The sequence below is a fragment of the Falco rusticolus genome, chromosome 6 (genome assembly GCF_015220075.1).
Source record: "Falco rusticolus isolate bFalRus1 chromosome 6, bFalRus1.pri, whole genome shotgun sequence".
Taxonomy (NCBI): Eukaryota; Metazoa; Chordata; class Aves; order Falconiformes; family Falconidae; genus Falco; species Falco rusticolus.
Genome location: NC_051192.1, coordinates 18,353,519 through 18,369,739, shown reverse-complemented (window position 1 = coordinate 18,369,739; position 16,221 = coordinate 18,353,519). Strand labels below are relative to the sequence as shown.

Here is a 16,221-nt window from a genome sequence, read left to right as displayed (position 1 = left end):
GCTGTGCATCATCAGAAAGCATTTTTGTTACCCCACATCACTTTTAGTTCTGTGGTTGTCATTTCTATGAAAAGTAATGGAAAGCAGGAAGAGCGCTGCTTGGTGTCTCACCCGTGCCGGGGGGCAGCTGTGAGTTTGCAGAGGCCAGGCTGGGGTGCCAGCCCCTGCCCTAACCTTGTGCACTGTCCTGCTGAGGGGAGGCAGAGCCCTGACCTGGCAGTGGGGTGAGGGCCCGGGCCGCATGTTTTGGGAGATCTGTGGGAACCAAATACTTCAGCTGCGAGGGTGAGGTGCCGCAGCTTGTCACTGAAGCAGCTGTGGCAAAGCCAGGCTTAACCCAGCTCTTGGTCACGGTCCCCTGTTGGTGTGGGATAGAGGGAGGTGGGTCTGGGCCATAAGACCCACTGCACCCCGGGGCCTGTATCCTGGGGTACTCGGAGGGCTGAGTCAGGGTTTCTTCCCCTCTCTGCATCGCTCCAGGTCCCCTTGGGTGCTGCTTGCACCCGCAGCCAGGCCCTGTGAGCACAGGGACAGCACAGCGCGGGCTGTGGATGTGCATTTTGTTTCCTTGAGCCTGCTGAGGTGGGGATTAAACTCCCGTCTCGTTCGTGTCACCGTTCCCAGTGTTAGGTACTCTGCTGCCAGAGCCAGCAAGGGCCAGCAGCACATGCTGCTGGCGGGAGGTGCTCAGCCCCAGCACCAGCCTCCTGTTTCAGGTTCCCTCCAAAACCAGCATCCCTTTGCCAAGGCAATCGATCGAGCCCTTCTCGCCATATCCAAAACCCCAGAACAAAGCAGGCGCAGAATCGGTCTTTGAAATTCAACTGCTTCTATTCAAGAAACTAGCGGCAATTACGCTCTGCGCTCCCCATCTGCCCCCAGCCCTGGCAGCATCGGGTTTAACGCTCCGGTCCCCTCCTCTGCCGTTCCCTGGTCCTCTCTTCCATCAAGCGACAGCAAAAGTGGCAGCAGCCCACCGCAGTGTGTGCAGGACAGCGTCCAGGCGAGCGTGAGCCCCACTGCGGGGAGGGAACGGGGACAGTTAAAAATATAAATGTCAATCTGTACTCTTATATATATTTATATATCTGAAATACACAATATTGGTTCCTTTTTCTTCTTCCCCGAGTCCAAGGCGGCCCTGTGCTCTCCATCTCCCCAGTCTTCTAACTACGGTGGTTTGTGACGAGGATGGACTTGGTACGAACTAACAGCAAACCCCGGATGCTCCTGGTTTGTAGCTACCGCTCCCAGCACATGGAAGAGACGCGGCGTCTTCCCATCCGGCCCTGAGTTTGGATCTCCTCATGCCCAGCCGTGGCAGCCAGGGCCCACGATGCTACTTTAACATCACTGCCGTCCCCCCGCCTGCCGGGTGACGCCCGGGATGCCCGAGGAAAGGCAACTGCGTGGCCCCAGCCCCGTGCCCACCAGGGGCTGCCAGCCCACGTGCGCTTGCACGCAAGCATGACCAGCCAGAGGAGCCCCCGGGGCGGCCCCGTGTCTCCCTCCTGCTCAGCCACAGGCGCGATGGAGCAAAGCCCCCCTGAGACCTCCGGCGGGGGCTCGGAAACGGTTGTGCGAAGGGGTTGGTTTCTCAAGGTTGGGTGGGATGGACGTCCCCGGTGGCGGGTGCCAGGTCCTCCCTGAGCCGCCCTGCTCGGCGCCGGGAGGCGGTGGCTGTGGTGGTGGGTGGCCAGGGACCCTCAGGAGCTGTCCACCACCTGGTGGGGCAGGGTGACGGAGGAGCCATTGACAAAGGAGCCCTGCTTCTCCCGGCCCTTGAGGAAGAAGGTGAGCAGCTCCCCTTTGCCTTTGACGTAGATGGCTCCCCGGCGAACAAAGCGGAAGCCGTACTCCTTCAGGATGAGGTGGGTCTCCTCCACCACCTGCGGGGACAAGCGAATGTGGTGGGACACTGGGGGGTCCTTGCCTGGCACATGACATGGGGAGCAGGGACCCTCATGTGCGGCTCAGACAACAGGTCTACCCACCAGTCCCACCCCATGGTCTCAGGTTGCCCTCTGAGCATCACCTTAGCCCATACGTAGCTCAGAGGAGCCCCACAGCCAGCCCCAACCCTTCCAGATGCTCCCAGCAGCGCTTTCTCCCTCCCACCCAAAGTGTGGGGCATTTTGAGGGCTGCAGCTCCCCCCCCGGGTTGCTCATTTGTCCCCCCCTTGTCACCCCACCTGTATGTTCCCCATCACGCCGGTGGACTCCATCCTGCTGGCCACATTGACCGTGTTGCCCCAGATGTCGTAGTGTGGCTTGCGGGCACCAATGACACCTGCCAGCACGGCCCCCTTGTTCATGCCTGTGCAAGACAGGGAGTAGACGTCACCTCCATGGCTGGTGACATGGACAGGACACCCTGGTCTGCAGGAGGGCAATGAGGTTCCCCCCACCAGCCCTGCTGCCGTCAGCTCCCTAACTAGAGCTGCTGCCCAGCGTCCCACTGCTTGCAGGGAAGGGGGGGCAGGGGGCGCTGAGGCAGACCCTGCCCCATGCTCCCAGACTTGCCTATGCGGAGCATGAAGTTGTTGAAGGACTGGTAGTTGATGTTCATCAGTGTCACCTTCATGGCTAAGGCAAAGTCGGCCAGGTCGGCCAAGTGCTGCCAGCGCTCCTTATCCGAGAGGGTCTCCTTCTGCAAAGGCAGCACAGGTCAGGCCTGCCCACCCCTTTGCCCACTGTCCCCCCACCGCAGGGACCCCTCACCTTGGTGGTGTAGCCGTTGGCGTTGGCATCAGGGGTCACTCCAGAAGCCGCCATGTAGGTGCTGCCGATGGTCTTGATTTTGGTGATGCAGCGGAACTGGGGTTCGTCCAGGAGCTGAGCCATGGAGACAAGGCCCTCAGGTACCCCTGGGGCCACGGCAGGTCCGTCTACCCCGAGATGGGGCAGGAAGGGAAGGTCTGGCCAAGCCCCACACCACCCACATGGCCAGCTCTGTACAGACTCACCGCGTCGAAGTCGGAGATTATCTCGTTGAGGAAGCGCAGGCACTCAATGCCCCCGTTGTTGATGCTCTCCTCCGTGTAGAAGTCGGCAAAGTTGGGGAGGGAGGCAAACATGACACCAATCTCATCATAGGACTGGCTGTACAGCTCCTGGGGGTGGGACGGTGGCTGTGAGCCAGGGATGTGCCCACGCATGACACCAACACCTCCAGCAAACCCAAACCCTCCCGTGAAGCCATCTTCCCTCGGCACGCGTGAAAAAATGAGGGTGCTCCGCAACCACGCCTTGCACAGCCAAGACATCACCTTCATCCAACCAAAGATACTCAGCCACAGCCCATGGCAAAGCCTTCAGGGCTGGAGCCTGCCGCCCATCCCCCAACAAGGGGGGCAAATACACCCACCCCGGGTGCCCCTCACCTCGTCCCGCTTCTTGGAGCCCAGGAAGTGCCGGGCCACGTGCTCAGGCAGCATGTTGGTGACAAGAGCCTCATTCCAGCGCCGCATCTCATAGACCCGCTCCTTCTGGTCATGGACATCAATCTTCCAGAGGAAAAGGGTCCTGGCCAGCTTCTCCACCTGTAGGGGGACAGGGGGGATAAGGCTACACCCCCCGTTCCCACTCACCAATGGGTCCCCTCCAGCACTGGGAGCATCCTGGCTGCTGGGGGGCTGGGGACAGCCTGGAAGAAGGCTCTGGGACAAGGTGAAGCCCTAACTGGGGACATGAGACCTGCTCTGAGGTGCAAACGGGACCCTCACAGGGCTGGTATGGACTGTAGGCCACCACATTGCTGCCCACCCCTGACCATGGGGGCGAGATGGAGGTGGTCTCTCCACTGATGTGAGCCTGGAGAGCCCTTGGGTAGGCTGCTTTGGAGAAGAGCCAGAGATGCTGTTCACAGCTGGGGACAAATCCTTCTGCCTTGGAGCTTGCAAAAAATAAGGGCAGGGGGCGGGGTGAAGACGCAGAGGGTAGGGGAGCTTCCCAGTGTGGGGGTGGGGGGAGTCACTCACATGACGAGAGAAGTAGTAGAAGCTGAGCATCACGATGAAGATCATCGCTGTCATGGAGTATTTGGAGGGGACCAGCAAGGACCTGCCGGCACAGGCAGCAAGGCATGGGTGGATGGTGGGCACGGCTGTGGCCCCCAGAAGGTGCCCACCCCTCTGCCACCCCTTACGTGCTTTGCTGACCACGGTGGCGGTCATACTGGTCAAAGATGTGCTCCCAGGCGTAGATGTTGACAGCGCCGGTGGCCCCAGTGATCAGCACCATGAGGGTCAGCTTGACCATGTGGCTGACCTGCACCAGCATGATGGTGGCCACCAAGGCCAGCAGGGCAATGTAGCTGTAGTACTTGGGTTGCTCCCCACAGCCGCCTGGCCGCAGTGGCCCCACCGTCCCGTTGCCTGTCCCGCCATGGTCCTGCCAGCAGCTGAGCTGGGGGCACGAGGGCAGGGTGAGGAGGGGGATGTGGGGACAGGGTGCACCTTTCCAGGGGCTGCATGGCCACCCAAAGGGGCAGGGTGCTTTGCAGAGCAGGAGAAGGCCAGCCAGCCTAAATTTCCCCCACTACAGTGCAGCTCTGCTAATTGCTTTAACGATCAGCTGTGCAGAGTTATGGGCTGCTTGGATGGGGGTTGGAGCAGGCTCAGCCCCACTGGCACCCAGGCTGGTGGCTCACCATGTCCACTATGTCAGCCATGGTGACGATGATGATGGCGGCCATGGCCCAGGTGTTGCGTGCCCAGCGGGTCCTGTCAATCCAGGTGGAGAAGGCCACGAGCTTTTTAGGGAAAACCTGCAGGGAGAGCAAGGTGGGGGGGGTTCGCCCAGGTAGGACACGGTGATGGGGCATCATGGTGTCCCATCACGATGAGTGGTGAGCCCATCCTGTCTCACCCGGGGCAAGATGGCAGCCAACGAGCAGAGGGTGAGGATGAGCAGGAGGATCTCCCCGACTATGAAAGTCACGTAGTTGGCCACCAACCTGCCAAAAGAGCCAAAAGGGAATGGGTTTGAAGGCTACGCGGCTGGGCCACCCATCCCCACCACCTCCCTGACATACCAGGGGTCAATGAAGACCTCTACCAAAGCAGTGAAGAAGAGGACAACGCAGGAGCAGCTGAAGGCGGCTCCGCTCTGCTTCTCCTTCTCCACCGAGTAGCGCGTCTCCATCTCGGGGTCAATGAAGCGCATGGAGAGTCGGAAGGTGCTCTTCCCCTTCAGCCTGCTGGCAGCATTGCCCATCAGTGCCTGGTGGCCCCGAGGACTCACCCAGCCACGCCAGGACGTGCTGCCAGTTGGGGTGACTCACGCCTGCACGGACTCGCGCTCCAGCAAGGCTTCATTGAGCAGCTTGTTGAGCTCCTGCTCGTTCTGCGAGGCATCGATCACGCGCTCGGCCAGGTCCCGCAATCGCAGCCGCCGCCGAGGGTTGGGGAAGGAGGGGTTCACGGCCTGCCCCGGCACAGCCCAGGCATCAGCACGACCATGCTGGCACCGGTGGGATGTTCAGCCACTCCAGCGTGGCTATCAGCAGCCAAAGGCAGGTGAGCTGCTGGAAAGGGAATGCTTCCCATGGGCTGTACCTCTCCATCCTCCTCCCCGCTCTCCAGGGTGCCCCTCACCCTGGTGTCGGGCTCCTCAGGCTCCTCGGGGCTGGCGCAGGCCAGGCTGAGGCTGCCGTTGCGCTCCTTGGTGTTGACCAGCGGCGGGGAGCCACCGTGGGATGAGGTCAGCGACAGCTTCTGCAAGGCGAAGGTGGTGGGTGGCGGTGCGGTGTCCCCCCACTCCAGCTTGCCACGGCACCGGTGCCACCACTCACCACCCCATTGATGCCGTTGCGCAGGGGCTGCTTGGGGACCACGACGAGGTAGGTGATGATGCCCTTCTCCTTCAGGTACTCGCAGCGTGAGCCACCTTCACCCGGCTCCACCTCGAACTCACCCTTCAGGCAATCCATAGTGCTCTGCGAGATGTGCACCCGCCTGCCGGCACCGGGCACCAGTGTCACCCCTGAGTGCAGGGCACGCCACGCCCATCCCCCACCTTCCCCCCTGGAGATGCTCACCCAGGGATGCCGCCTGCCTCCATCTTGTTGGCCACGGTAACGTCGGTGGACCACACGTCATACTGCCAGCGCTTCTGGCCCAGCACCCCCCCCAGCACTGTCCCACTGTGCACCCCCACCCGCATGTCCACCGCCGTCTTGGTCTTCTCCCGCACGTAGCTGGGGTGGGGGGAGAAGACAAGGATGATATGGGGGTGACCCCCTCCCAACCCACCCCCACTCCACCCCACAGCCCGTTCCCCCATCATTAAACGGCACTCCTCTGTCTTTTAACGCATTTCGCAGAGGCTGGACACCTGAAAGCCCCCAGGCTGCACCCCAGCCCACCAGGACCCCCTTGCCCACCCTGGCACCCCTCCCTGGGAGTGAACGGCCCCACTCCCGAGGACAAAGCCCTTACGAAATGGCCTCCACCATGGCCAGCCCCATCATGATGGAGCAGACGGCGTGGTCCTCCCGGTACTCGGGCAGCCCGCAGATGCAGTAGTAGCAGTCACCAAGGATCTTGATGCGCAGCTGGTGGTATTTCTGGGGACAGGGGGGCACGCTGTCAGCCCCACCCCCATCAGCTGGGATGCCCCCCCCCTCCAGCCCCCTTGCCACCTCCATCCCTCTCTCCCAGGCTGACCTTGACCCACGCAGAGGTCTCCCGCGCCCAGCAGAGACACAAATAATCGGATTTTCCATTCCCACCCAGCCTCCCCCGAGGGCTCGGCCAGGAGCCTGGCTGCACCAGCCCTATTTTTGCAACACAGGGCAGGGCGCCTCCAGCATCCCAGAGGAGTAATACTTTAACCTCCTCATCCCCATCCTGGGATGCAGCTTTGGGCTGGGGCCAGGGTGGGGGGTGGCTGAGACCTGCCCCACTCATTACATGCCAGCCCGAGGAGGACTCACGGCTGCCAGCTTGTCGAAGCGGGCGAAGAGCTCATTGAGGAGCTTCACCAGCTCCTGGGCGCTGCAGGACGAGGACAGCTGGGTGAAGCCCACAATGTCTGCGAAGAGGATGCTGCAGGGAGCAACAGTGAGCGGCTCAGCCCCGGCACCCCCCACCCTGGAACCCCCTTCCCCACTCTCCCCTTTCGCTGGGGCACCTGCACCAAAGAAAAGGCTGTTTTGTGACATGGCTGAAGACGATGCTCTGCAAACCATGGCTGGAGCAAAAAGGGGCCCCAGGCCACAGTCTGGCTGGTAGCCATCCCCTCTCACCCTTTACTTTAACTGTAAACCACCCCAACCTCTCCCTTTTTCAGCCAGGACTGCAAAATAGATATTTTTGGAAAAAAAACCAAAACAACACACAAAAACAAAAAACCAAAAACCCTGAAGTGTTTTTCCCATGAGGATGGCACGGGGGTCACACAGTGAAGGGACAGTCCTACCTGACGTTCTCATGGCGGTACATGTACATGGTGTTGAACTGCTGCATCTCCTTCTGGCTCGGGTCCTTCTTCATGTCCTTCAGCATCTCATCGGCCACGTGCTTGGGCAGGATGGAGAGCATCAGCCGCTCCTGGGGGATGGGGCAGGGAAGAGAGTTTGTCACGACACAATGTCCAACCTATGCCAAGTGCAGCAACCCATGGTGCAAACCCATACTGCAAATCCATGGCGCAAGATACAATCTAAATGCATGCTGCAAATGCATGAGGTGAATCCATGCTGCAAATGCACGATGCAAACGGATGGTGCAAATGCACTGTCTAAATGCATGGTGCAAATGCACGGGGTGAATACATGCTGCAAATGCATGGTCTAAATGCACAATGCAAACGGATGGTGCAAATGCACTGTCTAAACGCATGGTGCAAAGGCACAGTAGAAACACATGGTAGAAATACATGGTGCAAATGCACAGTCTAAATACATGGTGCAAATGCATGGTGCGTGCCCTATGGTCTAAACACTCCCCTCTCCATGAGGACACAGAGCAGCAAAGTGACATTTCCAAGTTCTTGGGCCCTCCTGCTGGACCCAGCCATCCCCGGAGGATCCCAGGGCCCAGCCAGATCCTTAGCCCAACCTCTCAGCCACATGTGGAGAGGGAGAGAGTGGATCAAGCCACGGTGGAACAGGAGCTTTCCTCCAGGCAAGGAGAATGAGCTTGGAGTGGGGTGTCCCAGGGCACCCCAGGGAGCTGGGAGCCATCACCCCGACTCCAAACTTGCACCCACAGGTAGAGGAGATGCACCCATGAGTGGCATATCCCCCTCGGCAATGCTCTGCCAGGGATGCCAACCACTGCTTTTACCATTTTCCTCCCTATTTTACAGGTTCTCATCAAGATTTCTGCAAGCAGGAATAAATCCCAGCCAGGGGAGGATGGGAGTGTGGCAGGGTGGCTGCAGTGCCCTAAAGCTTCCCTGTCCCTGGAGCCGTGAGGAGGGACAGTCCCACACACTTATTTGACAGCGGCTGATGAGCTGCAAAATTTGCATGTGCAGGCCAGATCCCTTCTGCAGACACGATACAGGGCCCAGCCCTCGCTGGGAGCTTGAGAATCAAAATGCATTGGGTTGGCCAAGCTTTTATCGGCCCAAAAAAAACTGGGACACGGTGCTGGGAATGTCTGCACCGAAGTCCCCCAAGGTCCCTGTGAACTGCTCCAGGGTGTCCTGCCCCCGGGGGTGGGTTGGTGCTGGGTGCATGGACCTGGGTTAAAGCACACCAGGGAGGATTTATCCATTTAAAAGCATGGTGGGTATCCCACATCTACGTGTGGAACTCAACCAAGGTCCCCCAGCAGGATCAAGCCCACTTGGGGACATCACACCCATTGCTGTCCCCATGGCCCTGCAGCCCTGGTGCCAGAGAAGGGATAGATTGGCCCTGCTGTGTGAGGATTTGCACTAAAGGTAAGTAACTCAGTTAATGAAGCGGGTTTTCCCCTGGGACGGAGCAGGGGTTCTGTGCGCAGCTGCAGTGGGGCTGTTGCTGGAGGAACGGCACTGTGTCCCTGTCCCATCGCCATCCCTGGAGGCTGCCGGTGGGGAGGCGTGCAGGAGCTCCCGGCTCTCCTCAGCTCCCGTTATCCCTCTGCCCGTGGGGCTGCTGGTTCAGCCCCCACTAATGGCCTGCAGGGGAGAGGGGATGGATCCGGCCGCCAGCATCACTCCCTGCCCCATGGCCCCCCTGCCCCATGGCCCCCCTGCCCCGCATCACTTGGCCTCACGCTAGCAGCCTTTCCTGTAAGATCATGGGCTATTTTTAGCTCAATTCCCTAAGGAAAGAGCTCATGTGATAATAATCCTCATGTCCTTTCCTCCACCCCTCTGAACCCACAAGCTGGGACCTCGAGGGTGTCCTCACTTGGGGCATCCCCCAGCCCCAGGATTTGCCCTCATCACCCAAACCCCTCTGTGGACCTAACCCCGTATTAGACATCAGAGCATCCACCTAGGGTTTGCAGCAAAGACGACACTGGTGGTGCTGGCCTGGCCCTGCCACATGTCTCTTGTTGCCATTGGGAGCAAATTGCTGGCAGCAGATCAACCAGATAAGAGATGGAAGATGAGGAGGGAGGCCCAGATAAGGCACTAAAATTAGCCCAGCTGGTCACCGGATGGCGGCTGGAGACACCAGGGCTTGGACACAGCCGGCTGGCACCACGATGCCGCTTCCCCCTGACCACTCCTCTTGCCAGGCCACCACGGCATGGTACCAGCACGTGGGGGTCTGCCACAGCGGGCATCGCTCGTGGGGAGAGCAGAGAGCGGCTGGCTGTGCTTGCTTGCTGCCAGCTCTCCCTTCCCTGCCATGGTCTGTGGCAGGACTGGTCCAGGGAATGGCCAGGGCCTGATAGGGACCTGCTGTGTAGCCATGCCTGGGGACAGGGACCTGCTGCGTGGCCATGCCTGGGGACAGGGACATGCCACGTGGCCGTGTCTAGGGAACGGGACCTGCCACATGGCCGTGCCTGGAGACAGGGACATGCTGCATGGCCATGTCTGTGGACAGGGACCTGCCACACGGCCATGTCTGGTGACAGGGACATGCTGCATGGCCATGTCTAGGGAAAGGGGACCTGCCACATGGCCGTGCCTGGGGACAGGGACATGCTGCATGGCCATGTCTGTGGACAGGGACCTGCCACACGGCCATGTCTGGTGACAGGGACATGCTGCATGGCCATGTCTAGGGAAAGGGGACCTGCCACATGGCTGTGCCTGGGGACAGGGACCTGCTGTGTGGCTGTGCCTGGGGAAGGGGATCTGCTGCACGGCTATGCTCAGGGATGGGGACAGCTGCTGGTGGCCTTGGCAGGAGCTGGGAGGTCCTGGAAGAGGACAGTCACATGGGGAGTCCCCAAACTGGGCACATGGTGCAAAACTACAAACATATTTCCCACCTGGGGTCCTTCTGTCCCCATTGCCACCCCCTGCACTGTCCCCATGCTGCCCCCTTGCCCAGCCATGGCTCCTACCTGCTGCTGGCTCTGCTCCTCCAGGTTGAGCTTGACCTCAAGGGACTGGCGTGCTTCAAGGAAGGCTTTGCGGTGCTTGCGGTCAGCCATGTAGTAGGACATGGTGCCCACCGTGATGGCACAAAGGTAGATGGCAACATTGGACAGGATCTTTGGGGACAGAGAACAGGAGACAGGGGTGAGCGAAGCCACGGGAAAGCCCATGTGTGCCTCGGGGACAGCACTGGTGCCACCACAAATCCCTGTTTGGGCAGCAGAGCCTGATCAGTGAGAGTGGAAAAAAGTACTCAAGTGCTGGAGGAGGACATAAAATACACCCTGGAGATAAACCACCAAGCCACAGCCACCGTTAACTGCTGGGGGGACTCATGGGGACTGTCACCGTGGCTCTGCAGGAGGGGTCTGGCTGGGGATCACACCCTGAGCATCCCGGGAGACCCCGTGGCTCCCGCGGGCTGACTCTGCTTCGTTAAAGCTTGCAGAGATGTTTTGGAAAAAGGCAGCAGCTCGGCAGGGGCTGGGAGCAGCCCTGGAGGAAAGAGCTGCTGAAGGCCAGCAGCTCTTGGTGGCTCACGTACCAGCCACTCCCCCCACTTCTGCCACAGGAATTGCACCCCTTTGTGCAGGAAAAGCTAACAAAAACATGGCCAAACTCTAAAATTGTACATTTACATATGCTCCTGCCCCTCTACGACCCTCTCAACAGCCAAAGACATAAGCACGGGAGATGGATGCCCCAGGGTGCTGCTGGCTGTGACAACCCACCCGTCCTCTTTAAGGTTTCAAAGGCACATGGCACAGAGGCTCGCTGCCTCATCCCAAAGGCTGGATCCATCCCATCCCTGGGCTGGACCCTGTCCCCACGGGCAGAAGCCTGTCCCATCCCACAGGCTAGACCCCAGCTCCGTGGGCTGGACCCTGTGTCCCTGCAGCCCGGGAGGGGACAGAGCAGATTTGCAGATGGAAGCAAAGAGCCCTTGGTGGAAAATATGACTGATGAGGAAAAGTTGGAAGAATTTGGTTTGTTTAGTCTAGAAAGGGGAAGAGCGACAGGGAGGATGTGATAACAGGCTCCAGCTATGCCGAAAGGGCAATGGGGACATGGAGACGTCCTTCTACCCTGCAGGCCATGGGCTCCATCACAGCCGGTGCAGAGGAGGCAGCGGGAAGAGCACGGAGCTGTTCCCCAGCTCATCTCCAGGAGGGATATGCCCCCATGCTCAGCATCCTTCTGATTCCCAGCTCCCCTGTACTGACTGTCCCGCCCCTGGTCCCCATAGCCCATACCCCAGCTCGGTCAGAGGAAAGCCCTAATATGACCCCGGTCCCGGGGGGTGCCTGTCCTCAGAGGTTTTGTCACTTGACAGCATCAAGCCCTGAGCAGTCCGGTCTCATCCTATGGAGATAGGGAGGAGCTGCCAACCCCTTCCACGCAGGGGGAAACTGAGACAGTGGGGAAACCGGCCACGTGCAGCAATATGTAAGGGCTCTGGCACTGGGCTCTGGCACTGGGGGTCTGGGTGCTGGCACAGCACTGGGCCAGGGCTGACAAAATGATTTGCAGCAAGGAAACTTGTTTTTTCAGGGGGAAAGAGCATAAGGAACAGGGGAGAGCGCCTGGGACCCTCAGCTGTTGCCCCAGGGCTGGATCCTGCCCCAGGTCCCACCATCACAGCTGGGGAGCCCTGGGGAGCCCCTGGACCCACGGCACAGCAGACGGTGAGCAAGGAGCCGCCTGGAGGTGGACACTGAGAAGAAACCCCCAAAACAAGCAGCCACTTGCTATTTTTACCCAGCCTCTCAAGTTGTCATGACAACGGGCCATTCTACTGGGGTTCAATGGCTTGGGACAGCTCGGCACACAGGGACCACTGGAAATCCTGGGGACCAGCTCACCTGGCACCAGATGGCACAGCCACGTCCCACACTGAGCATTGTCCAGCTGCATCCTGCAGCCATGCAATGGATGCTCAGCCCCAAAAACCTCCCTCAGCATGTGTCCCTGTGCCCTGAGCTGCAAAACACCTCCCAGGACCCCAGCTACTGCCGGGAAAGCCCTGACATGGAGGAGGCCCCACTGCTGGCACAGTCACTGGTTATTATTTGCACTTGGTAATCTGGGGGCAGATGGAGCAAGATATGTGCAGGAGCGTGCACCACCAGCGGAACAAGCCTTATCCCTCCTTCCCCATCCAGCCCCATCTGCATCCCGCAGGAAAGGTGCCGGTAGGATGTACCAGGACCATCCAGTCCAGGGCTGGGTCATGGCCTGAGCCTGGGGATGCTTCACAGCTGGTTTATGCGCAACCATGGCAGGTACAGCCTCAAACGGTGCCAAATTCCAGCTCCCTGCCACAATTCAGCCTTTGGGCTTCTCCTCGGTGGTCGGCAGCCGGGCAGAAACTGCCGGCATCTCTCATGAACCCCCCCGAGCTGTGCCAGCCCCGCTCAAGCGACATCCTCCAGTTCATCCTATTAATAGCCATTCCCTCCAGGAGCTGCACCACCGGCTATAATAATAAAGCATATGATGTTTATTTCTGGACATAATGTTCCTCCTTTTGCAGCAGGCAGAGGCTGAGGCATGCCGCGTTGCCAAGGTTTTACCAGCCCTGGACTCTCCGTGCCACGGCAATGATTAACACAGAGGCGGCGCATGCCTGCTGCTGGCCAAGGGGATGCCTGCATGTCCCCTTGCCTCCCGCATCCCGGGGCTAGTGGCAGTGAGAGGTTTCCTTGCCTTTGGATCTGCCACGTGCCATGCTCGTATCCCAGAAAAGGAGCAAAACCTGGGAAAGCCGCTGCTGCACTGGGGTTTCTCCTGTGGGTACAGTGCCTCTGGCCGGGCACCACTGGGAGGGCACCCATGCCGCCACCCCAGCGCCCAGCCTGGCAGGCTCCATAAACTGTGCCCAAAAAGTGTTTTTCTTTGCAAAACCCTGTGTGATACCAGGAGATGTCCCAAGCCAGGGGACGAGCCCCAGACCACGCACTCCAGAGACAGGGTGAAAACAGGATCTTCAGGCTTTTTGGAGAACAGGCTCCATTTTGCAAATTCCCAGTGTGACCACAGGCTCATTACTTCCAAAACCTCTCAAAAAGTGAGTAAATACCCTCCTTTTCCCTTCCTATTTAGGCTGGGAGCAGCTGGAGCTCTCCCAGGACCTGACCCAGAGCATCCCAAATTCCTGTAGCATCCTCCCACAGAGCCCACATCATTATGGGGCAGAGTGGATGTTTCCAGCGGGATTTTCCCTGCTGCCGTCAACAGCCACCAGCACACAAGTTCTCAGCTCTGGCTGTCCCCCCGCCCTGCCCCCCACCCTGGCTATGGAAAGGCTCCCCAGGTCATTGGGTCCGTGGCCAGCCAGTAGAGAAAACAGTGGGAGGAAAGGGATTCAGCCAAGACATGAAACCCACTAATTTAGGGAATAAAACCAGTGTCTAGCTGCTCCACTTGGGTGTTTCCCAGGAAATATTAAGGATCCAATGGGCTGGGGACCGCTCTCTCCCTGTCTGACCCTCACGTCCCCTCCTTTGCTGTGTGCGTGAACCAATGGCCCAGCCTTAGCGCCACGTTTGGGCTAGGGGACACCATTTTTTCCAGGTTTGCTGGGGCAGAAAATCACCCCAAAGCATCCCCAGGCACGAGGCTGGGTGATGGGCATTGCCCAGGGACCAAGCCGGGACCAAGCTGCCGCCCAACTTCCTCCTGGGAAAGCTCCAGTGGCTGTTTGCAAGCCCAGAAGCTGGGCTCCTGCCACATTTCAGCTAAAAATAGCCATTTGGGGCCATTTTTAGCCATTTTTGAAATTCAAAGGGAAAGTGGTACAAGCAAGGCCACCAGGCAGGGTGGATGGAGGAGCACACGGTCCACCCTGCCTCAGTTTCCCCAGCAGCCCAACCGCAGCCCACGTGTCCACATACCCCGGGTGGCCCCTGGGGATGGATCCAGGCCTGCAGGGCCAGGTCTGTGGCACCCAGCTTGGGCGGGTGCTCCTGCACACTCCAGCACCCCACTCCCATGGAGACTGATCCCCAAGTATGTTTTGGGGAGCCCCCTGCTCCCAGCAAACACTACAATCAGCTCACAGGGTCTGGATCAACCCCGGCTTTAGCGTCAGAACATAAGGACAGGGATGGACCACACGGTAACTCATGGAAACACCACATGGGGATGATTTTCCCTTCACACGTCACCACCCCCAGGGACCCCACATCCCCCCGCCGGCCCCGTACCTGTCTCAGCAGCGTCCCCTCGTCCAGGGCATCCTGCCGCTGCTGGGCGATGGTGACACCGAGCACCAGCGTGTGGATGCCGCAGGAGATGGCGGTGATGAGCACGATGGGCGCCAAGCGCAGCGGCAAAGTGATGAAGAAGGAGAAGACGAAGAAAGCCTGCCAGCCCACCGTGTCGCTGGCCTCGGGCGAGCGGGAGAAGTTGAGACCCAGGTAGCAGAAGATCTGGGCCAAGATGAGGACCCAGAGGATGTAGGGCAGGAACCTGCGGGCCACCCGCTCGGGAAGCAGCCTGTACTTGCAAAGGATGAAGAGCAGCACATGGGCAACCAGCCCGGCCGCTGCCGCCAGCAGCGGGGCCAGCTTGTCGGCGGTGTAGACCACGGCGCACATGACGAGGACGTAGCAGTCGAAGAGGGCGGCAAAGACCACCAGCACCAGGAGGGTCTCGTGGCGTTGGCGGCGGAAGTAAGTCTGGTAGAGGTTCTCCAGGGACTCGGGAGCGAAGGTGAGGCGCATGAAGCGGGGCAGGCAGAGGCAGGGTCCCGAGCTGCGCACCGTCACCTCGTGGGTGCGACCCACGCCGCGCTCGGGGTCCGACGGCAGGCTCACCGAGTAGTCTGCCGAGTACTCGGCCGAGCACTCGGGCTCGGAAAAAGCCCTGTTCCTGGGCATGGCGGTGCCTTCCCCGGCTCCGGCCCCGCAGCGACACCGCGCTCCCCTGCGCCCCGCGATGCTCACCGGGGCATCGCCCGCAGCATCCCCGCCTCGCCGGCCACGGAGCCGCCGGGCCGCTCCCCTTCCCCCGCCGCCGTCACCCCCGGACCCGCGGAGCCGCCGAAGGAGGGGAAGGGGGGTAACGACTATAAATAGCGGCCGGGGGGGCTGGGGGGGGCGAGAGGCGAGCGCCCGCCCGCCTTCCAGCTCCCTCCCCGGCCCCTGCGCACTGCCAGGTTGCAACCGAAGCGACGCGGAGCGGAAAGATGTCGCGATGCCTCCCTGCTCTTCCTTCGAGGGCAGCCGCGCCGGGGGCCGATCCCCGCCGCTCCCGCCGTCCTCGCCCCCCTCTCCCAGGCGCTCCGCTCCGCGGGGACGGCTGCCGAAGGGCCGGGGGGCCGGCCCCGGAGCCCACCGCCCGCCGCAGCCCGGGGAGCGCAGGTGCGGCCCCGCCGCAGGCAGCGATTCGCTTCGCCTCGCCCGGCCGCCGGCAGCATCCTCCGGCGGCTCCGCCGCCCCCGCGCCCTACGCCCGACGCCGCCCGGCCCCGCCGCCCCCTCCGTCTCCGCGGGGCCGGGGGCGAAGCGGCGGAGGCGGCGGCTCCGGCCGCCGGGGCATGGCCGCGGCTGGGGGCGGGGGATGAGCGGGCCGGGCCTCCGCGGGGCCGGGGCGGGCCCCGCCGCTCCCCGCCTCCCGTAACCCCCGCGGCGCCGGCTGCGGGGCGGCCCGGGGCGGCGGCCGGTTGCCGGGTGGGTTTCGTCCCCATCGCGGCCACCCTCGGCCCCGGCTGCCGCTTTCCCGC

The 16,221-nt window shown here is 61.0% G+C and overlaps 1 protein-coding gene across 2 annotated transcripts; it reads right to left on the bottom strand.

Annotated features, from left to right (window-relative positions):
• Nucleotides 1-810: 810 nt before the first annotated feature.
• On the bottom strand, nt 811-15,984 carry ADCY3 (adenylate cyclase 3). 2 transcript variants are annotated; one of them, XM_037390795.1, is made up of 20 exons: nt 14,703-15,377; nt 10,464-10,613; nt 7,423-7,553; nt 6,938-7,049; nt 6,441-6,568; nt 6,041-6,199; nt 5,795-5,957; nt 5,559-5,717; nt 5,285-5,427; nt 5,036-5,197; nt 4,870-4,957; nt 4,652-4,768; nt 4,148-4,407; nt 3,981-4,062; nt 3,384-3,542; nt 2,967-3,113; nt 2,722-2,835; nt 2,524-2,650; nt 2,193-2,317; nt 811-1,889 (listed from the first exon to the last, which is right to left on the bottom strand). In XM_037390795.1, exons 1-20 carry the CDS (start codon nt 15,375-15,377, stop codon nt 1,707-1,709), a joined length of 3,384 nt encoding a protein of 1,127 aa, XP_037246692.1. In that variant the 3' UTR covers nt 811-1,706. The 2 variants fall into 2 exon arrangements, with proteins under 2 accessions (XP_037246692.1, XP_037246693.1); XM_037390796.1 differs by lacking the exons at nt 3,981-4,062; nt 4,148-4,407 and having other exon boundaries at nt 14,703-15,984.
• Nucleotides 15,985-16,221: the final 237 nt, after the last annotated feature.

Coding starts and splice junctions, on each gene's coding strand:
- ADCY3 (XM_037390795.1), bottom strand. CDS start 15,377: ATGCCCAGGAACAGGGCTTTTTCCGAGCCCGAGTGCTCGGCCGAGTAC. Junction 3,114..3,383: donor GCTCCAAGAAGCGGGACGAG/GTGAGGGGCACC, acceptor TCCCACCCCCAG/GAGCTGTACAGCCAGTCCTA. Junction 2,651..2,721: donor CCAACGGCTACACCACCAAG/GTGAGGGGTCCC, acceptor CTGCCTTTGCAG/AAGGAGACCCTCTCGGATAA.